General features: G+C 60.5%; 4 protein-coding genes across 5 annotated transcripts; 1 reads left to right on the top strand and 3 right to left on the bottom strand.

The window, feature by feature from the left end:
- Positions 1–287: 287 nt before the first annotated feature.
- On the bottom strand, positions 288–5,633 carry CHLRE_13g581000v5 (uncharacterized protein). 2 transcript variants are annotated; one of them, XM_043069567.1, is made up of 15 exons: positions 5,287–5,633; positions 4,814–4,946; positions 4,444–4,512; positions 4,005–4,099; positions 3,570–3,733; positions 3,397–3,433; positions 3,165–3,234; positions 2,932–3,003; positions 2,697–2,758; positions 2,374–2,422; positions 2,065–2,126; positions 1,766–1,853; positions 1,557–1,633; positions 1,164–1,307; positions 288–1,076 (listed from the first exon to the last, which is right to left on the bottom strand). In XM_043069567.1, exons 1-14 carry the CDS (start codon positions 5,409–5,411, stop codon positions 1,169–1,171), a joined length of 1,242 nt encoding a protein of 413 aa, XP_042917542.1. In that variant the 5' UTR covers positions 5,412–5,633; the 3' UTR covers positions 288–1,076; positions 1,164–1,168. The 2 variants fall into 2 exon arrangements, with proteins under 2 accessions (XP_042917542.1, XP_001693571.2); XM_001693519.2 differs by having other exon boundaries at positions 288–1,307.
- A 630-nt stretch (positions 5,634–6,263) lies between these two features.
- Positions 6,264–8,949, top strand: CHLRE_13g580976v5 (uncharacterized protein). The gene is made up of 5 exons (XM_043069566.1): positions 6,264–6,711; positions 6,847–7,012; positions 7,209–7,573; positions 7,831–8,251; positions 8,363–8,949. The coding sequence occupies exons 1-3, from the start codon at positions 6,662–6,664 to the stop codon at positions 7,539–7,541; spliced, it is 549 nt and encodes a 182-aa protein (XP_042917541.1). The 5' UTR covers positions 6,264–6,661; the 3' UTR covers positions 7,542–7,573; positions 7,831–8,251; positions 8,363–8,949.
- Positions 8,950–9,347: 398 nt separating this feature from the next.
- Positions 9,348–15,013, bottom strand: CHLRE_13g580950v5 (uncharacterized protein). The gene is made up of 14 exons (XM_043069565.1): positions 14,686–15,013; positions 14,298–14,430; positions 14,089–14,157; positions 12,894–12,988; positions 12,421–12,584; positions 12,218–12,254; positions 11,919–11,988; positions 11,693–11,764; positions 11,529–11,590; positions 11,279–11,327; positions 11,033–11,094; positions 10,762–10,849; positions 10,561–10,637; positions 9,348–10,312 (listed from the first exon to the last, which is right to left on the bottom strand). Exons 1-14 carry the CDS (start codon positions 14,844–14,846, stop codon positions 10,129–10,131), a joined length of 1,323 nt encoding a protein of 440 aa, XP_042917540.1. The 5' UTR covers positions 14,847–15,013; the 3' UTR covers positions 9,348–10,128.
- Positions 15,014–15,216: 203 nt separating this feature from the next.
- CHLRE_13g580900v5 (uncharacterized protein) lies at positions 15,217–20,483 on the bottom strand. The gene is made up of 9 exons (XM_043069564.1): positions 20,092–20,483; positions 19,694–19,812; positions 19,204–19,452; positions 18,835–18,995; positions 18,364–18,539; positions 18,019–18,179; positions 17,230–17,450; positions 16,560–16,723; positions 15,217–16,268 (listed from the first exon to the last, which is right to left on the bottom strand). Exons 1-9 carry the CDS (start codon positions 20,387–20,389, stop codon positions 15,790–15,792), a joined length of 2,028 nt encoding a protein of 675 aa, XP_042917539.1. The 5' UTR covers positions 20,390–20,483; the 3' UTR covers positions 15,217–15,789.
- Between the last annotated feature and the right edge of the window lie 44 nt (positions 20,484–20,527).

Here is a 20,527-nt window from a genome sequence, read left to right as displayed (position 1 = left end):
CGTTGTCACCATCCTAACGATCTATTCAGTAAATACGATGCATCACGCATAGGCGCCTTGGAGAGGTTGCACAATGGGGGGCGAACTGGTCCCGCGCTTTGCAACCCTTCGGCCGATCTTGGCGCTTGCAAAAAAGTAAAGGTGCTGGGCGAGCTGGCTATTATTCAACATAAGAGTCAACGCGTTTCGTTCACCCACCCCACAAAGTGCATCTGCTTTGACCAGCGTTTTCTCACAGCAAACGCTCTCAAAATTTAATGGCGCGCAGCTGGGTTGCGTGTCAGGGCGCAAAGAGTCTGTTACACTTGGTTCCAGCCTTGAAGGCGGGCTGGGGCGCATGCCAGACCCCAAAAACACGCCAGGAGGCACACTTTGGAACAGCATGTGTAGATGAGTGGCTAACGAACCCAACAGTGTGAGGGCCCTGCCCTGTTGGTGCTGGTGTTTTGGGGTAGGAGTTGCACTTTGCAAAGTGGCAGTCAGTCTGACGCCGACCCGCGGCTTAGGTGAGCAGCGCTAGCGTTTGCGGTGAGCCTTGCTCGGGGTTCCTCCCCTCCTTTAGTGAGGCGAGGAGCATGGGGGTCATTCGAGGTTCCCTCCTCGAGTGTGCGTACGTGTCTCGTGCGTTTATGGAGCCCTGGCTTGCCCGTGGCTGTCATCCCACATGTAACCTCTATTCGCTAACGAACGGTTCCTCCCCTCTCCGGAGGCGAGGAGCATGGGGGTCATTCGGGGATCTCTCCTCGGGTGAGCGTGCGTGACTCGTACGTTTTTGGGGCCCTGGCTTAGTCCACGGCTGTCGTCCCACATGTAACCTCTATCAGCTAACGACTGCGAACACTCAGTCACACATCCCGCAAGACGCAAGTCGTACCGTGTAGAAGCACGCACACGCATCTGAGAACAGCAACTTATAGCATACAGTGACAACGCGACATCCATTCCCTTCATTAGCTCGGCTGATGAGCTGCGTCAGTCACAGCCGCCAACGCCCAACCTCACTCGACATGCATACCTGCCCGGCTGCTGTCCTCCGCCCGCCGCGCTGCAGTACCGCACCCCCATGGCAGCACGGCCTATGCATCGGTCATGAGAAGCCTCATCGGTCAGTGTCTCAGGATTGAAAGTACGGTAAATCAGCATTTGACAGCACATGAACTTACTTGCATTAGTGCGGTATCCTGAACCCCCGTTCCCGCATGCGCGCCACCAGCTGCTCAATGAAGGGGTCCATGTCCTCAAACAGCGACTTGTAGGACTGGAGCGCATCGCGCAGGTAGCGGGCGCGGGAAGACACGGTTAGGTACCTGCACAAGCAAGGGGGGGGGTGGGCGACGAGGCACGCACACGTGTGTTGGTACAGTGCTGGCACGGTACCGTGGAAAGTGCACACGCCATGCCATAGGCTACTCGGGCACTTGGTAAGGCGGCGCGGTGTGGCCGCAGCTCGCAATGCAATAGGCCGCGGACCAGCAGCCAGCAAGCGGGCGCTGGGTGTTGCCTGCCTCAGGGCTCATCAGCGTCCCAGCGGAGACCGACAGCCACTGCCAACTCACTTGATGGCAAAGGTCTGCGCTTCACGGATAATGCGCTGGATGTCTTGTGGGTGGACGGAGTCCGTGTGCCGCACCGCCTGAATGGGGGATGCCACGGCGCACATCCAATTCTTTTTGACACTGATGCAACCGTGCATGCATGGGCTCCACGGACACCGCATTATGGGATAGGCGATAGGCAAAGCCCCAAAAGTACGGCGCGCACCTACCTGCATTACATCGTAGATGTCCTCCACGCCCATGCCCCGTGATGTCGTGTTCCAAAACGGCACGTAATGCACATTGGGTCTCAAGGACCTGCGTGCGAGCGTTGCGCACCGGAAGCAGGCATGTGCGTGCAAGGGGTGCCATGAGGCACGCCAAAAGGCAGGAAGTACGCGCACCAAAACCGTAATGCTTGGCTGGCGCGCTAGGTCACGGGCATATGGCAAAGGCTCATCAACAGCACCAGCACCAATACCAGTAGCTTCGCACCACCCAGCAGGTCTCCGTATGCACACGCACGCACCGTGTGAAGTGGGCCAGGAAGGGCTGGTTCTGATACAGCACCAGCGAGTTGGTGTGGAACAACTGCGTGCGTGCAACAGTATCCGCACAAGTTGGGATGTGCGTACAAGTTACGCGGCGGATGGTTGTGGGTGGTGAGCGACGCTGCTTGTTGGGCTGTCCGCATGTACCAAAGCTGGCAGTAACCAACAGTTGGTAACAGTTCCGCAACACCTCAGTACCGCAGCACGCAACATTACATTACGCGTTCTGAGGTTCTGAAGATAGCAACAAACCCACCGGGAGGTGGCATGCAGGGCTGGTGCCTCACCATGTCGAGTCGGAAGCTGGTAGTCATGCCCTCCAGGTGTATGAGGTACCTGCACGCATGTGCGACACATAGGCCATGGGGCATGCACACGCCCATTGTTGGCGGGGCGCCGGAATGGGCGGCAACGACTCCAAGAAGAATGGAGCGGGCATGCTATGCAGAAGAAACAAACGGACCGGCCCCCTCACTCGTTCCGTATGCAGGCTATCGCCTCGCTCCTGGAACGGCACCAGCTGCTGGAACGGCACTTGCAGTCTGATCACTACACCTCCTCTCGCCGGGGCACAAAGGTTCAAGGCAGCCATGCCGGGCACTTGACTCACTTGAAGTAGGTGTGGTTGGCAAGCGGCACACCCCGCTTGGCCGGCGGATTCTTGGGCATACACTGCGGGACAGGGGAGGCGTACGGCGTGTCATATCCATTGCAGTGACTCCAGTGCATCCAACAGACCTAAACGTTGTGTGCCTGCTGTTTCGCCAATTCATCAGGCTTGCGTAATGCTTGCTCACACGGCATAGTCAAGCAAGCGCACCCCTTGCTTACTTCACCCCGCCTACCGAGCTGCTGCCCTGCCACGGCTCCACAATCGCCGCATCCAGCACCGATTGCCCACGACCCTGCTCCTCATCCTGCAGGTACCAACGCGGGTGGCATGTGAGGTCAGGTCCCCAGGCGCCACGAGGGAGCTGGTGGGGCGGGTGCAGAAGCAGAAGGCTGGCACCGCCAGCCGGCGGCATAGCCCCAGCCATCTGCGCAACATGGCCTCGTTCTTGAGTTATCGAGCACACACCTGCATGGATAGGTAGGCCAGCCAGGTTCGGCTGCATATGGTGTCGCACTTGGGCTTGAACTTGTTGTCCCTATCAGCGGGCGTGCAAGGACAGCGAAGGCAGTGAGGGCTTGGGTTTGGCGCGCATTCCTGCGTTTGGAGGCTAGGCAAGCTTTTGATTTGGGCATGCGGCGTAAGCTAGGCGTTGTGTTCCACCGTGTCTTGACATCACCCTCCTCCGCCGAGGGCTCACCACCATGAGCTGCAGAAGGGCCTTCCTCTGAAGAACGCTGCGGAGGGCATGGGCCAAGCGTTGAGGCATGGGCATGGGTAACTGCTTGCTCGTGCCTTTTCACAGTCACACAAGCACAGTTATCTAGTGTATCGCGCACTGTTCCCCTGCCCCATTCACATTCAAGTGCTCACCGACGTCCTTCTTCAGGTGCCAGGGGTAGTGGTACGTGGACTTGGCGAGGAACAGGAATTGCGGGATGAGGATATCCGTGTCGCTGCCCGCCGCCCCGTCCGCCGTCTTGATGATGCTGAGGAGCGGCGCTGTGCAGTTCTTGTCGGGACCACACCAGCGCGGCCTGAGGTAGAGAGGCGCAGGCACGGCTTGGTTTAGCACCCCGTGTCAAGTCACGTGCGTGTGGGGTGGCCAGAGTGAAGGTCTCATCTGGTTCAGCTGCACTCTACGGTACCACGGACCAGACCAGATGCACGATGATGACTGGACTGACCATAGGGCTCGCAAGAGGATTCATGGAAGGAACGCGCACACTTGCAACACGTAGAAAGTGATGTTTAAGGGCTGCCATGACATTGGATGACGGTGTGGGGGTGCAGGCCTAGCGCGCTCACACATTGTCCTCCACATTGTGCACAAACAGCACGTCCGGCATCTTAATGGCACCACGCTCCAACAGCGGCTGGAGGTGCTTGTAGAACGCCTCGATCTGTCCCGCACGGATGAAGTGCAAGGGAGAAACAACACACGCTCGAGAGCTCTGATGGACAAGCAATCAAAAGGACTCTTATACGAGCACAGAGCGAGGGCTTTTGTGAAAGTCTGCCCCACTCTAGCCCTCCCAGTGCCCAACAAGGCCAGGACAGACCATTCATACACACACACGCACACACACACACACACACACGCACACACACACACACACACGCACACGCACACGCACACGCACACGCACACGCACACGCACACGCACACGCACACACATATTCGTTCACCGCATTAGCACGCACGTACATAACCCTTTCCCCAGGCGCTTTCCTGACACACGCATACCTGCGGTGCGCAGGGCAGTGGCGGCTCCGGGTTTTGGGGGTCGTCTCGCAGCGGGTAGTAGATCTGGTTCTGTGGGTGGTGACACCGATGGGGGATGGAGAATCAACGATAAGTCATGGGAAGCATGTGGGCTTGCACTGACTGCGACACACCGGCACACTCGACCCACACCACTAACACGCATACATGCGTTCTCCTGACCATCTCTGTCTGGCTGCACACCTCAGGGACTGCCGCCCCCGCCCTGCTTCTCCACGACACCTCAGCCCCTTCCCATACGTATTATTGCTTGCATCTGTGCCCCGCTGGTTTCGCTTGTTTTGGTTTAGTTTGAATATCTTCAACCCCTACCCCGCCACACTCGCCTCACCTTGTAAACGAGCACCAGTTTGAACACTGCCGTCAGTCTGCGTTTCATTATCTGCTCGTATAGCTCCATGGTAGCATTGGCTTTGAGCCGGCCCCGCTGCCGCCAATACGTCATGTCTACGTCCAGGTTGTCCCTGCGCGCAGTAAGGCACAGTAGCACTTGTGTTACGGCTTTCCCAGGGGGCTCAGCCCCTTCCACTCACGCCCTCGCTCGCAGCTGCTGAGGAAGTTGAACTCAGCAGCCCGAAATGATACCAGTACTAAGAGAACAAAACACCCCTGGATCGCACCCTCGTGTTCCGCACAAACCCAGGGCCTGTACGGGACTGAGGCAGAGATGTGGGATACCTTGGGAGGCCACCCTCCCCCCGTCATCGCCTTCTTTTTCATGCCCGTGCTGTAATCTGGACTCCCTGGGAGGTTCCCATGGTAGCCGCACGTGCCACCTGAGTGCCCCAACTCCCTGCGACGTACTTGAGGTGTTGCGCCCACTCGTGCTCTGCGGGCGCGAGGTGACCGACTGGAGTCTCCAGGTAGTCGAAGTGCGCGGTATTTCCAGCTACAGTGACCAGAACCGATAGGCTCGAAGCCAAGGCCATTAGGAACAGGAGGCTCCCCCGACAGCCCGGGGTTGCCAACAATTGCACCATCAAAGTTTCACTCCCTCGTCTGGGAGCTCACGGCCACATTCACAAATGCTAGACATTCAAGAAACCAAAACTCTACAGCATGGAATGACCATGATGTCTCGGCTCAGTGAAGTTAGTCCCGGCCTGCTCGTGAAGTCCTGGCAAAGCCCTTTTATAGTATATATTCCTATACGTAAATCACTCTCAAATGTTTCCTGTGAGCTGGTCATTTTGTGCCTGGCGCCCCGCCCCGCCCCGCCCCGCGGTGACCCGCTTGGCCGTGACGGGACTCTCGTGACGGCACTTCTGTGTGACGTCGCGTAACGGGGCTAATTTCCTAAGCTCTCTGGTGCGCTGTATTGCCAGTTCAATTCATTGTATGTAGCGCAATCTGTTGCGGGGAAACGAAGGGAATGGGAGGGTCGGGGAGGGGAGGTGGGCGGAGGGACGGAGTGGGTCGGGGAGGGGAGGAGACACCTGAGGTGCGGCACGGCGTGTGGCAGCGGGTGCAGCTGGGCTGGGCTTTTGCAGCAGGGCGCCAGCGGCACTCAAAATGCTTATCCCGGGAAGGGTAGTTGGCGAGATTCGGGGACCGTACGCAGCTCCACGCGGCGAGAATGCACCCCAGGACTCGCCCAATCTTCCTCGCCTCAGGGGCTGCTTTGGGGCCCGTTTCTTGCCGCTCCCCAAAGATGCAAGCCCTGTGCTACAGCACACAGTCACGAGCCGGCACGTGGCTGCAGCTGTCACGGCAGCAGGGAGGGCGGCCGGCTTCTCGCCTTCCGCGCTTTCCATGCATCCCGGTTCGGTGTTCATGCTGATTTTGCCCAAGTAGATTGCGCTACATACAAATGAATTGAACTGACTTGCAACGCGAACCTATTCTTGGTCGCACCATTGAGGATTTAGGGTCGTCTCCCACGCGATCAGGTCTGAGGGGTCGGGGCGTCCACGCGTCCCACGGTCGTCTCCCCGGTGGCCTCATTCGTGGTCCACGCAGTCTCAATTATAAAATTGATAATTGGGGATTATAGCCTACCAAAATTTTCCAGCATTGCAAGTGACTCCACAGTGACTGGGCTGCATTTGCATAGTCCAAGGAATTGACAAGCCGGGCCCTGTCAAATGCCACGATTAGAGCCCGTCGACGAGCGCAATGCTTGCACCCTTTCCGGTTCAGTGCCTCACTCGTGGTGACGAGCTCGTCCTAGACGCAAAGCATGTGCCTGCCCAGCCCGAGCGCCACCTCAGGCCTGAGCGCCGCTGCTGCGCCTGAGCGCCGCCGCTGCGCCTGAGCCCGCCCCCACTCCTCAGCAGCTTGCAACTGTGCCTGATGCTGCTCGTTGAGGGCGCGCAACTCTGCCTGATGCTGCGCCCGGTTGAGCTGCTCCCTCAACTGGCCCAGGTACGCCTCCGTGGCCCTGCGGAATCTCGCCCAGTCGTCCACCCACTTCTTCTCAGGGCTGCGGCCGACGTCCGGCGCTGACGACGCCGAAGAGCCTGGCTCCGAGGCCGGCCCCGCGGCTCCCGGCGCCGGCGGCTCGTCGGGCGGCCGCAGAGCAGGCGGCCGGGCGTTAGCCTCCACGCCGATCGCGGCGCTGACCTCCAGAATGCCCTGTTCGTAATCGGCTATGGCAGCCTTGTGGGACTCAGCGAACCAGCGGTGCACAAAGCTCGAGCCTGAGGTGGCGCTCGGGCTTCGTGCACCGCTGGGTCGGTGACTCCCACAAGGCTGCTATAGCTGATTACGAACAGAGCATCTTACAGGTCAGCGCCGCGGCAATCGGCGTGGAGCCTAACGCCCGACCGCCTGCTCTTCGGCCGCCCGAAGTGCCGCCGGCGCCGGGAGCCGCGGGGCCGGCCTCGGAGCCAGACTCTTCGGCGTCGTCAGCGCCGGACGTCGGCCGCAGCCCTCAGAAGAAGTGGGTTGACGACTGGGCGAGATTCCGCAAGGCTGAGGAGGCGTATCTGGGCCAGTTGAGGGAGCAGCTCCATCGGGCACAGTTGCAAGCTGCTGAGGAGTGGGGGCGGGCTCAGGCGCAGCGGGAGACGGCAGCGGCGGCGCCGGCCCCCAAAAGCTGGTGCTGGCCCTGGCGCTGATGGCCCCCCGGCCCCAGGTGGCTGCAGGCCAGGTGAGGATGCTTCCGTGGGTGGGGAGGTTCGGGCATGGAAGGGTTATGGAGGGGGGAGGCGGCGGAGTGGGCGGATTCGGCGGAATGGGCGGATGCGGGACCCGCGGGTTGTGAGGGAGGCGCAAGCGGAGGGTGGGAGGTGGCAGACTCGGAGCGGACCTCGCAATGGCGGGGCAGACCTCCTGCCGGCAGCTCCGTGTGCACGATCGCCCCTCTCGTCACCTGTACTGCCTTCTTCCCCTCCCTCGGCCCCGCAGACGAACCCGCTGTGGCCGCGGGAGCTCCCTACCCCCTACCCGCCTTGGTGCCCTCCCCCCCACCGCTGGGTATCGTGCCGGCCCCGCTGGCGCCCTGCCGGGCAGCGCCCCTGCCCGCTGGCGCTCCGCTGTCCATGGCTTCGCGGCGACGCCCAACGGGTGGTGGGAATGGCATGCGTGGCAGATTAGGCCGTGCGAGGGACGGGCGTGGCGGATTCAGGGATGGCGACGTGTTGCTGAGGCGACGTGCGGCCCACGTGCCGGCGATGGCAGTATCAGCGGTGGCAGGGTGGGGCGTGGGGCGGCTGGGGTGGCTGAGTCTGGCCGCAGCCGTGGGCAGTCTCAGGATGGGTGCATGCATCGTGGGTGCGGGGTGTAGGGGCGGGGCAACTGCAGCAGCTGGTTGCGAGGGTGGAATCACGTGGGCGCCGTATCTGCATGGCGTGCATTGCGCATGCGGGGCGGGCCCTGCCCCGTACCGCCTGTGGACAGTACGCCTCCCCCCCCCGTTGGGCCTCGGTTGCGGTTGCAGCGATGTAACTGCTTATGTGTGGCCGTTGCTGCGTTGTAGTTGAGAACTTGGGATCGTCTGTAAGTGTGCTGTTGCTGCTGCTGCTGCTGGTCGCGTGCGTGGTGTGCGAGAGCCCATGCTTTTGTGTAAATTGTTACTTGAACTACGTATTTGAAAGGCTGCAGTCTGACCGCGAGGCAGCCGCCGGGAGGTATGCATATGGTATGGGGGCGAGCAGGACGTGTGCATGGGTGCCATGTGGTGTTGCAGTGAGGTCACGAGGCATCGATGCATCTATCCTGCATGTATGTCAAGGCAATGAGCAAGGGGGCATGGGCCTGCGTGGGCCTGGTCCACCAGCCGGCCGTTGGATGGAGTCTTGAGGTAGCAGCCATGCAGGGGTGTACGCTCTGGTGCTAGATAGCCTTTCTGCTTGTGAGGTACATACAAGGGGGCCATGTCCGAGGGGCGCATCCGATCCCCGCCCGCCCGCCAAGGCTGAGCCAACCTCCCGCCAGGTAGACGAGGAAAGTAACGGTGATACCATGAGCGTGACCTTTGGAACACAATTGACCCCAAACACGGGCACAGTCGCAACTTTCAACTAATGGGGGCGCTAATGGGGGCCCCTGCTTCGAGGGCCTCCGCCCCCCCCCCATTCCCCCGCCCGTGGTGCGCGAGGCCCAAGGTCCCCTTCCACACGCATGCATCCGCGCAAAGGGGGGGCCCTGCGACCCAGACGTGTGGGCACGCACGAGAAAGGGGTCCGGGCCGGCGCTTTCGGCTTTCCCGTACACACGTGGTGCCAATTCAGGGAATCTATTATTCTAACGGCCTGCCGGCGGTCCCTTGGGGTTTGGAGGACCGCACGTGGGAGGACCCCTTGACATGATCTTACTGCCCAAGTAAGGGAGCCTACCCTGATGGCGAGTGGCCAACCAAAACTGCTGAGCTGCAAAGTTACATCCAAGCACGGCATGATTGCTTGAAGGATTGCCCTTCAGTAGCCGACACACGGTTACAGCTAGCGGCCAGTCAGAAGGGGTTGGCGCCCGCTTGCGAGCAGCGGAGGAACGCCCTTCAGCACCAACTGCCAGCGGATGTTACCTCGATGTTCACGATAAGCACTGCAGGTGAGTGCGGGCTGGCGTCTGGCGAGGCGCGTCACAGGCCAACCAGGACCGTAGGCGAACGGCCCGCGGGCGGGCGGGGGACAGGGAGCAGGGGGCAGGCAAACCCTGGGAGGGGGTGAATGCGCCGCCCGAACTAACCTGGAGAACGTGTATTGTTCGTGGTTGCGCAGACCGATCGTGCGGTGCGCGCACGACTAAGCGCTCCCACTTGCGCAGCGCGCCAACCGCCAGCCTCCGCCGAGCTCCGCCGTACTCCACCGCAGCTCCCACACGCCCCCGTGTACAACTACCAGCTCCCACTCGCGCCGCGCACCAACCGCCACGCCAGGTGCCGCCGCCCCTGTTCTTGACAGTTGCGGGGAAGCCCGTTTGTACGGTAGTCCCCGTGTGTCAGTTAGGGTGTTGGTAGTTGCGAGGATTGCTGCGCCGCACGCCGCACGTGCAAAGTACACGCATCACCACTGCTGCTTGCTCCTCATCCTGCAGAAAGTCTGGTGATACTGGCGCTGGTGTCTGCGTACTCAATGCTCCTCCACCGTACTTGAGTCCCAGTTCTCACCCACGCGGCCACGCCTCAGCGGCACACACATGCACCTTCCCCCTCATGCACCTCCCCATATTGCACGTCCATTGGCCAGACGAGTAGACGACCTGTCAGCTCGCCCGCCTCCGCACTCTACTCCTATGCGCCGGTGCTCTTGCAGGCGGTATCCTGAACCCCCGCTCCCGTATGCGCGCCACCAGCTGCTCAATGAAGGGGTCCATGTCCTCAAACAGCGACTTGTAGGACTGGAGCGCGTCGCGCAGGTAGCGGGCGCGAGACGACACGGTTAGGTACCTGCACAAGCAAGGGGGAGTGGGCGACGAGGCACGCACATGTGTGTTGTTACAGTGCTGGCACGGTACCGTGGAAAGTGCACGCGCCATGACATAGGCTACTCGGGCACTTGGTAAGGCGGCGCGGTGTGGCCGCAGCTCGCAATGCAATAGGCCACGGACCAGCACCCAGCAAACGGGCATTGGGTGTTGCCTGCCTCAGGGCTCACCAGCGCCCCAGCGGGAGACCGACAGACACTCCCAACTCACTTGACGGCGAAGGTCTGCGCCTCCCGGACAATACGTAAGATGTCTTGCGGGCGGACGGAGTCCGTGTGCCGCACCGCCTGTGAAATGCATGCCACAATGTATAATCGGGCAACTGGCTTGTGCGCATGCATGGGTGCATGGGCGGGGGCGGGCGCTCTGGACGAAGGAGGTCAGGGCCCCACAGGTACGGGGCGCACCTACCTGCATCACGTCGTAGATGTCCTCCATGCCCATCCCTCGTGAGGTCGTGTTCCAAAACGGCACGTAGTGCACATTGGGCTGTAGCGACCTGCATGCGGAAAATAGAGGCAGGCACCCGTGCACGCAGGGGGCACCACAAGGAACACAGTGTGCAGTGGCGTACGCTTTAACATTGCTTGATTTGCGCGCTAGGTCAAGGGGAAGAACAGCGGCCCTGTAGGCAATAACAGCAGCACTAGCAAGAGCCAAGCGGGGTTTTGCAAGCACGCACCGTGTGTAGTGGGCCAGGAAGGGCTGGTTCTGGTACAGCACCAGCGAATTGGTGTGGAGAAGCTGCATGCGGTTGTGAAGAGATTAAAATGAGGTGGCGTTCGTAGGGCTTAGGGACTGCGTGCAATATGTGTATGTTGTATATGTGTATATGTGTTGTATATGTGTATGTTGTAACCAAGAAACCGAGACACGAAGCATGAACCGCTGTGTGCCGTGAGTCATCGAGGTGCCTTATGGCCCTCACCAGGTCTAGACGGAAGCTGGCGGTGTTGCCCTCCAAATGCAGGAGGTACCTGTTCATGTTGCAGACGATGTGAGGAAGATACTTGACAGTGAATGCTAGATGCAAACAACTGTGCCCCGAGGACGCCCCGCCCCACGCTCTGCCGCCCACCTTCACCCAAATTCTTAAATGCGAATGCGAATGCGAATGCAGCTTAGCCCAGCTCAAGCCCACCTTGCCCTGCCCCGCTCAGCTCAGCCTAGCCCCTTACTTGAAGTAGGTGTGGTTTCCCAGGGGCACAGTAGTCTTTATCGGCGCTTGCTTTGGCATACACTGCAGCATGTGAGGCAGAACGCAGGGCATGTCAGGACCTCAAGTAAGGTACCGTTTTGACCATCCACGTGAAGCATTTCCTCTTGCATTTCCTCCACCTACCGAGCTGCTGCCCTGCCAAGGTTCCACGAGAGCCACATCCAGCACTGACTGCCCCCGGCCCTGCTCCTCATCCTGCAGTAGAAACTCAAGTGAAAAGTTAACCCTCAGGGCGGAGCTTGAGTGGGGCTCGGGAACACCTCCTCCCCGCACACGACCCGGGCACCACACACGCGTACTGCAGCACGCACTCCGCTAAACAGATGACCTGCCCTACGCTCCCGCACACCTGCATTGACAGGTATGCCATCCACGGCCTGACGCAGGTCGTGTCGCATTTGGGCAGGAACCTGTTGGTCCTGCACGAGGGCAGGGAGCGGGGAAGGTCATGGTGAGGACTTGTAGGCCAGCATTGGCCACGAGGGCAAGGCGAAAACTGGGCTGTGGGTTTCCGTACAGGCAAACTGGGCGCGCCGTTCACAGAGCCGAGCGCGTGAGCATGCAGCCTGACGTCTCGCATACTGAAGTGGGTCAAGGCCTCAAGTAATGGCATGTGCACCGAGTTGTACCGGAGCCTAGCGCACCCACCATGCATGGCTACAGAAAGGCCGTCCTCTGAAGTATGCTGTGGAAAAGGCAGAGGCAAACATAGGCCAGACTGAGCTAGCACGCTTTCCACAAAGCACCAAAGCGCAAGTTGCATTCGTCACACTCAACCAATATAGCCCATGTGGCAATGTGGCCATACGAGGAGTTTCTGTCCCTTGCCACCTTTGATATCAAGCGCTCACCTATGTCCTTCTTCAGGTGCCAGGGGTAGTGGTACGTGGACTTGGCGAGGAACAGGAACTGCGGGATCAGGATATCCGTGTCGCTGCCCGCCGCCCCGTCCGCCGTCTTGATGATGCTGAGGAGCGGCGCTGTGCAGTTCTTGTCGGGACCACACCAGCGCGGCCTGAGGCAGAGAGGCGCAGGCACAGCTTGGTTAAGCACCCCGTGTACGTCAAGTCACGTGCATGAGAGGTGGCCCCATCTGAGTCACTGTAACCTATGGTACCACGGACCCCAGCACACTAGCCCAGCCTCCCCGGCCTGGGCATTCGGCAGCCTAGTCTTGTCTCCCTTCATGGCCCATGTGGCCCATGTGTCTCCATACAGGATTCATGCAGGATCCATGATTCCGGTTTTAGTGTACGAATCGGCGGTGGTCTGACCGGTGCCGACAAAGCGCTGTCTCACTAATGTTTGCTCAGTGCTCTCTCACATGTTGTCGTCCACATTGTGCACAAACAGCACGTCCGGCAGCTCCAAATCACCGCGGTCCAACAGCGGCTGAAGGTGCTTGTAGAAAGCATCGATCTGTCGTGTGTGGGGCATGAGAGGTAGGCAGGAGTTGAGCGTGGCATACGCGTATGGACCTGTCCGGGGTTCTTCCGGGCCAGGCACATACGGCCCTTGGCTGAGTGCCCTCCCGGTCTATGCCTTCCAGCGCCAAACCTAAGGCCGGCGAACAGAACACACACACACACACACACACACACACACACACACACACACACACACACACACACACACACACACACACACACACACACACACACACACACACCAGAACACACACCAGAACACACACACACACACCAGAACACACACACACGTCCCCCGCCTGTTTACTTGCTCGTGGTCGCCCACCCTCCGTCTCTTTCCCAAATCGCGCAACCCCTTGTATAGTTTATTGGGCTGGGACTGGGCTGCGTGTTTGCTCTTGCTCGTCGCGCGCCGCCGCGCAAACATGTTCCTTCGCTCTTGTTCGTGACACTCCCCTGCTGCCGCCCTGTGCTCTGTTGTTTTCTTATTCGCTCGTAGGTGAGAATTTCATCGAGGATTGGGCGGGAGCTTGGACTTAGCGGCCAGGAGTAGCGACGCGGAGCTAGGAATCGTAGGAGTGCCTGGGCCTCACGGTACCGTGAGCACATGCATGGGTTTGCACCCTTGAGAGCGTGTGGACACTAATCCCCCCTCGAGGTTAGAGTAGCGGGGGTTGCGCGATTTCCGGTTGGTAAGACCGGCGGCTCACCGCAGCAGGTATGCGAGGTAAATTCAGGTAACATCCGTAAACCGTCGCTTTGCTGCATCGCATACACTGTCTTTGCGCAACGTTTTCCTTGTGCTCTTTAACACACACACACACGCGCGCCGTGGGCCCACGCTCGCCGCGCTGCAGGGCCTTGTCCATCCCGCCATCGTGGCGGAGTGCAGCGCAGGCTCACGCCGCACAGCTGGCGAGCCCTGGCCCAGCGCCTGTCCCGGCGCCGTCCACCAGTGAGGTCGTCCGCACCACCCACACACACATACATTTCCCAGCAGCTTTGGCACCCACAGCGTCAACCCTTTCTTCTACCGGTATTTGCTTTCCGAACACACACATAGTCACACATGCACACACACGCATACGGTACCTGCGGTGCGCAGGGCAGTGGTGGCTCCGGGTTTTGGGGGTCGTCTCGCAGCGGGTAGTAGATCTGATTCTGTGGTGTCACGGGCGAAGGGAACAAGGGCAACCAAAAGAGGCGTGGATGCCTGTGACGTCTGCGACGAAAAGGACCTGGGCGGACTACCGCCCCGCAGAAAAGGCCACTTGACAAACCAGATATGCCCTTGGTGTCACCTTGTAGATGAGAACCAGCTTAAAGATGGCTGTGTACTGGGGCTGTGCTAGCTTCTCGTACAGTTGCAAAGTAGCGTTCGCCTTCAGCGGCGCCCGGTGCCGCCAGTACGCCAGGTCCTCATGCAGGTTGTCCCTGGAAACAGTGTGCGTGCGCGTGCGCATGTGCATGTGCATGTGCGGCATGCTTCCGTGTGGCGTGTGTGTGGGCTGTGTGGGCGGCATGAAAAACACCCCGGCACGCAAGCCAGAGCTGAGGATGTAGGTGTTGCGGATGAGGTATGGCACTCAAGCTGGCAGTACTCGTGGTAGAAAGCCTCGCTTACGCACCACGCAACTCAACTCAACGAGCGCGCAAGGCCCCCGAGCGCGCCCCGAGCTGCGTGCGCACCTCAAGTGTTGTGCCCATTCGTGCTCGGGGGGAGTAACCCGGCCGACAGGCGCGGCAAGCAGGTCGAAGTGTGGGGTGAACCTCAACGGGTCATTTGCGAAGACTCCAAGCGTCAGGCATGCAGCGGCCACCGCGAGAAGTAACTGACGCTCAATCAACATTAATTATCTAATGTAGAACGCGGCCCCAAAGCGGTCGAGCGCTGTCACTTGCTATTATGATGGGTAGAGACGCATATCTTGAGCCATGGCGCTAATGCAGAAAGCGAAATCGCCGCTGTGATTTTGGAAACAGAGGAAACGCGTGTTGGAGGGAGCGAGCTATTTAATAACCAGTATAGCAATTTCATATAGAGCTTGGGAGGTCTATTCTGTGTGTATCGACGGCATTTCAAATTCGGACGTGGGCCTCGGGTTGGTGTGCGATGGGACAGGGTTTAGGTCCCGTAGGGTGCAGCTGACGCCCATACCCCAAGCAGACGGCAAACAATTTGCAGCGGCAGAGCAGAAGTGCATGGCTGGGCCTCGAGTTGGTACCAGTCTATTACACGCGTGTGCATCGGGTATGCACGGAGGCTGAGACTACACAATAATTTGAGCCAGGAATCCAACCGTCTCGCGAGTGTGTCGCGCGGATGTTTGCATCAATTCGACAGCGTGTCAACCCCAGCGCACCCACCGCGAGTACCATCGACATCCTAGTACCCTCTGTAGATATATGGCACTATGCAAACTAGCACTGCGGCGGTGCAGGCACAACAAACCATACGCCGCCGCATGCCTACTTGCGCACCAACAGCACCTGTCTGTCCTTGTCTGTGTTACCAGCCTGCCGCCCAAACTTTGTACCTCCGCCTGATAGTCCAAGCTTGCACTCCTGCGCTAATATTAAACAGTGTTGCGTCATCAAACCTGCATGTCAAGAGTTTGTCTGCTTGCACTTGTTTCATCGGTCCAACATCACATGTGAACACACTTGTCAAACACGCCGCCACTCGCCATACCAGTGCCCGCTGCCACATGCAGGTGCATGCATCCAACAACACACGCACAGAAACACACCCATACAATCATGTCCACCACACGCACGACCCTCGACACCGCTCTACTTCTTTTTGTTCCCGCCTTTCGTCTTGGCTTTCTTCACATGCTTGGGCACCTTGGTTTTCCGCTTCTCCCGGTTTGCTTCCTTCACCGCCTTCTTGTTCGCCTTGCGAGCCGCTTTGAGCGCGTCCTTGTCTGCGCCGCCCTCCTCGCCCTCATCATCGCTGTCGTCTTCATCATCGTCCTCATCTTCGCTCCCGCTCTCGCCCTCGCCCCCATCGCTGGCCGCGCCGTCGGCGTTGCCGGCCGTGGGAATGAGGAACGTCTCGGTCGCCGCCCCTGCAACCCCAGCCGCGCCAACAGCAGCCGCAGTGGCTGTGGCGGCAGCCGACTCTGACAAGGCCGGCGCGCGACCCTTAGCCGCCTTCTTGGACTTGGATGGCACGGCAGTGGCTTTGGCCTCGCCCTCCTCCTCGTCGTCCTCGTCATCGCCGCCGGCCGCTGGCTTGGCGCGTGCCCCCGAGCCGTCGTACCGCATGCCTGTATGGGCATCGGCAGCAGCAGCAGCGGAGCAGCATGGCCAACACACAACTGAAGATGCAGGCGAGGTGCCAGGCCCGGTTGCTGTGGAGCACAGCATGCAAGTCCGTGCAGCCCAGGATGGCGCCCGGCACCGACACAGCCCATCCCACCCCATGGCCTACCCGCCCGGCCGCACCGCCCATCACAACCCTTGCCGCTGCAACAGCAGCACCAATAGCGCGACACAAGCAGCGCAATCACCCGTGGGACCGCCTCCCCCAAGTCTCGACCATCACCAGCCTGACGCACCTGTGATGGCCTGGAAGTAGATGCCCTCGGTCTCCTTGCCGCCCGCCTGCAGCCGCGCGTGGTCGCGCTCAAAGTTGACCACCTCCTCCAGGCAGCGCGGGATGAAGGCCTGGTGGAACACTGCTTCCGCCACCTCCTCCTCGGGAGCCACGTTGATGGGACGGCTGCGGGGCGGGGCGGAGTCGGCAAGTAGCGCGAGGGGTGCGGGTCAGAAACCGAAAGTTGGAGTGCGGGGATGGCGGTTCAGTGATGGAGGAGAAAGGTGTATGACTTCTGGCAGTGCGTGCGCGGTGGGGAGGCACAGAGGAAACTAAGATGTCGAGGAGCAAAGTAGTGCGCAGTCGGACTGACGCAGCCGTCTCGCACGTCGCATGCTACCTAACCTTTGCTTTTGCCGCAGCTTCGAAGGTCGCCGTCATGATTGAGTCAGGCAACCCAGATACGTGCGGCGTAATCTCACCTGATTCTACAAGCCCCACGTCTAAGCCCCCATCACCCACAAGTGCCTATGCTGCAGCTGCGGCCAAGCAGCATCCGTGCTGCTGACACGTCCTGCTCCCCCTCCCGAGCAGCCCTTCGACCCCTACAACCCTATCCACCCACCCATCCAAACCCCACTCCAACGTCCACAGCCTCGCGCAGCCCTGGCCGCCGCCGCCGCCATGCTCACCTGGCCGCCACGTCGCTCAGCCGCTCCAGCGCGGCGTCCACGTTGTCGTCGTTGATGGCGGGGTCCACAACAAAGTCAAACGTCTCGCGCACCGTGAGCGTGGCAACGCCCGCGCGCCGGAAGTAGTCGTTGACGTGCTTGCAGTCCTCGCGAAGGAAGTCCAGCGCCTTGGGGTGGTCCAGGTCCACCGACTGGCTCACGTCGATGATGTACAGCTCGCCCTGCGGGGTGTGATGAAAGAGGGACCGGGCCGTGGGATCGGCGTTTGGGGTTGACGGGATTGAGGGAGGCTTGGGTGCCGGTGGTGGGCATGCATGGCGGGACACTGTGTGTGCTGTGGAATTGCTGATTGGGTATGGTGTGGTGCGGTGCCGAGATGGTGCGCGCTGGTGTGGCCAGACAACTGCCCCGTTGAGGGCGGGTTGGAAGGATGATGTCGAGGAGCAAAGTAGTGCGCAGTCGGACTGACGCAGCCGTCTCGCACGTCGCATGCTACCTAACCTTTGCTTTTGCCGCAGCTTCGAAGGTCGCCGTCATGAGTGAGTCAGGCAACCCAGATACGTGCGGCGTACAATCTCAATGGTCTTCCAAACCCCCATCACCCACGCATGCTTCAACCCTCCGCCCAGGCCATGAATAACTCCATCCACGCCCGCGATCACCTAGAGGCCAATCTAAGCACCAGCCATGCAAAAAGCTGTCCGACAGCAGCACATGCAAGTATATCGGCGCGTAAACAACCTCTTTCTCCCTCGCTCTCGCTCGCTTAGTCCCGCCTCCACGCCGGACCTTGTGGTACAGGATGTTGTACTCGGACAAGTCGGCGTGCACCAGCCTGCACTTCTGGAACAGCTTGCGCATCACCAGCAGCATCTCCGTGTATGCGGTGCGCAGGCGCGGCTGCGGGAGGCCGGCGTCACGCAGCCGCGGCGCAGCCACGCCGTCGTCGCCTGTTGGTGAGGCAAGCAACGGTGGCAAGATATATTCAGCGCCTAGTCACGTGCAGTTGTCGCTGCTCGCACACACGCCGTTGCATTTGTACAACCGGCACACCGCCGATAACGGATGAGTAACACACTGCAAATGCATGTGAGTCCACATGCTGAGTCTGCGCAATGCCGCCACGCGGCTCACCGATGAACTCCATGACTAGCACGTGCATGCGCAGTTGCAGCGGCGCCGGCGAGTTGATGCCGGCCGCCCGCAGGCGCATCAGGTTGCGCATCTCCTTCTCCGCCCACATCTTGACCATCTTGCGCGGGTTGGACTTGCAGTAGCCGTTGCGGAAGCGGTAGTCGCCCGACACGTACCTGCAGGCCGTGCATGCGCACGTGCGTGTGCGGGCCGGGGCCATGGTCAGGGCGGGGTGCGAATGCGACGGAGAGGTGACCAGGCCTGAGATTTCTATCGCCAAAGCGCCTGTAGTGCGCCGCTGCATGCAGCCTGCTCCCTAGACTCCCGCAGCCCCGCTCCCGTCTTCCAACGCCCTGTTCCAGATATGACGCTCCCGCCCGCCCAAGGAAGCCATGTATCTGGGGCACGAACCACAACGGATAGCGACCAGTAACCAAAACCGCCTAAAAGTGCCGCCCGTGTGTCTCTCACCTGTCTCGGTCCTTGAACACCAGGATGGAGGTCTTGTAGATCTTGATGGCCATGTCCCGCCCGTCCGGCCCGCTGGCGTGGTACACGTTGGCCTCTTTGCCCGTGCTCACGCAGCCGTTGATCTCACTAAACAGCCCGCGGTTCAGCATCTTGAACAGCACCTGCAGCAGGAGGAGGCCGGCCCGGAAGGAGTCATGGGCGAGGCTTGCGGGTTGCGGTCGGCAGAATAATTTGCGCAACGCATCGAGTCCGGTCGGCAGAATAATTTGCGCAACGCATCGAGTCCGCAGCGGCCGGCCAACACAGCCCCGGCCATCGGCACAGAACCATGCAGAAGAAGGCAAGAAGATTGACAGCAGCCCCACGCACCATGCGCGTGCGCGGGTCGATGGCCTGCTCCACCGTGGCGCGGTCGGACTTGTCCTTGGAGGCGATGCGCTGCGCGCCCGCCTCGCGCATGGCGTTGGAGCGCACCGTGTTGGCCACACGGGACGACACGCCGGCCGACACGCCGTGCAGGGCGTCCATCGGGTCATCCAGCATCGCGCCCCCGTGCCCGCCGCCGCCTCCCCCGCCGCCGCCGCCCATCCGCCCGGTGTTGAGGTGGCTATCTAGCCGCTGTGTGGAGGGGAGGAGGCCAGGGTTGACAAGGGCTGGTTAGACGCACAGGAGCGGAGGTGCGGCAGGGAGGAAGTGCGGGGCAAGCGCTTGACGGCTTGCGGACATGCGGCATGGTGGAAGTGCGCAGGTGGATCGGTGGGCTGGGCCAGAGAGGTACTCCAGGGCACATGCGGGCATGCAGGTCAATGTTTGCGCGCAGAAGGCCAACACGCAAAGGATTTGCAGCAAAGTTGCTTACATGCATGTTAGAGTTCTTTGGCGCCTGCGCCTGGCGGTTCGCGGCGCCACCGGCGGCGTTGGGCCTCCGCAGCAGCCCGGCGTGGTAGTTGATGGCGTTGTTACCCCGCCCCATCATGTCTGTGAGCAGAGTTTGTGCGAGTAAATATGTATGTAAGATTGTATGTGACGATCTGGATCAGCAATGCGCTGTGCGGCATTGCCATGCGGGCCTGCGTGAACCTGTCCGGGGACCTGGGCCTGTGCAGGCAGGCCCGGCTGCTTTAAACCGTGCCCCAGGCCAACAGCACGGGGCAGCCGGGGCTACCAACACCACACACCCTACACCCCTTTCGCGATACCCTGGCGCAAGGACTATGTGGGGGTGTGGGGGACTTGCAAGGCGGGACTTAACCTCACCATCACGCATGTCGGCCCACTCCAGCGCCTCTGCTAACTCGTCCTCGTCCTCCACGTCCTCGTCCTCTTCCGCCAGCACGACCTCGCCTTCATCCTCGCCGTCATCCTCGTCTTCGTCAGACTCTATTATCCCAGCGGCCGGGTCCGCAGCCAAGGCACCGTTCGCGCCGGCAGGCGCCGGGTTCACAGCCGGCGGCTGCGCAGCTACATTTTGAGCTAGAGCTACATCTTCATCATCATCGTCTGCATAACGTGACTGCAGCACATCAAACGGCAGCTCGGGCTCGGTCGAGGCCATTCTAGTGCAAGGCCCTTGTTGCCGGCTTGGGCCCACAGCAGTTCACGGCGTCATTTCTAAAATAATAATGAGCATATAACAACGCCGAATTTGTGGACAGTATAAATTTGAAGGGAGGATGTGGACTTGTCAACTTGC

The sequence above is a fragment of the Chlamydomonas reinhardtii genome, chromosome 13, assembly GCF_000002595.2.
Source record: "Chlamydomonas reinhardtii strain CC-503 cw92 mt+ chromosome 13, whole genome shotgun sequence".
NCBI classification, from domain to species: domain Eukaryota; kingdom Viridiplantae; phylum Chlorophyta; class Chlorophyceae; order Chlamydomonadales; family Chlamydomonadaceae; genus Chlamydomonas; species Chlamydomonas reinhardtii.
The sequence above is the reverse complement of the archived record's forward strand: the minus strand, read 5'-3'. Positions and strand labels throughout refer to the sequence as shown.

Bases quoted from the DNA above. Each gene is read 5' to 3' on its own strand.
- CHLRE_13g581000v5 (XM_001693519.2), bottom strand. From the start codon at position 5,411: ATGGCCTTGGCTTCGAGCCTATCGGTTCTGGTCACTGTAGCTGGAAAT. The intron at 3,235-3,396 runs GTGAGCCCTCGG...GCCCGCTGATAG, and splicing joins CCCTTCTGCAGCTCATGGTG to GGACAACAAGTTCAAGCCCA. The intron at 1,854-2,064 runs GTGCGTGCGTGT...GCTCGCACGCAG, and splicing joins TTCCTGGCCCACTTCACACG to GTCCTTGAGACCCAATGTGC.
- CHLRE_13g580976v5 (XM_043069566.1), top strand. From the start codon at position 6,662: ATGTGCCTGCCCAGCCCGAGCGCCACCTCAGGCCTGAGCGCCGCTGCT. The intron at 6,712-6,846 runs GCCTGAGCGCCG...CAACTGGCCCAG, and splicing joins GGCCTGAGCGCCGCTGCTGC to GTACGCCTCCGTGGCCCTGC. The intron at 7,013-7,208 runs GCGTTAGCCTCC...AGCATCTTACAG, and splicing joins GCCGCAGAGCAGGCGGCCGG to GTCAGCGCCGCGGCAATCGG.
- CHLRE_13g580950v5 (XM_043069565.1), bottom strand. From the start codon at position 14,846: ATGTTGATTGAGCGTCAGTTACTTCTCGCGGTGGCCGCTGCATGCCTG. The intron at 11,765-11,918 runs GTGTGCGGGAGC...TTTCTACTGCAG, and splicing joins TGGCATACCTGTCAATGCAG to GATGAGGAGCAGGGCCGGGG. The intron at 11,591-11,692 runs GTAGGTGGAGGA...CACATGCTGCAG, and splicing joins CTTGGCAGGGCAGCAGCTCG to TGTATGCCAAAGCAAGCGCC.
- CHLRE_13g580900v5 (XM_043069564.1), bottom strand. From the start codon at position 20,389: ATGGCCTCGACCGAGCCCGAGCTGCCGTTTGATGTGCTGCAGTCACGT. The intron at 18,540-18,834 runs GTGAGAGACACA...CACGGCCTGCAG, and splicing joins GTGTTCAAGGACCGAGACAG to GTACGTGTCGGGCGACTACC. The intron at 17,451-18,018 runs GTCCGGCGTGGA...CACACCCCGCAG, and splicing joins ACAACATCCTGTACCACAAG to GGCGAGCTGTACATCATCGA.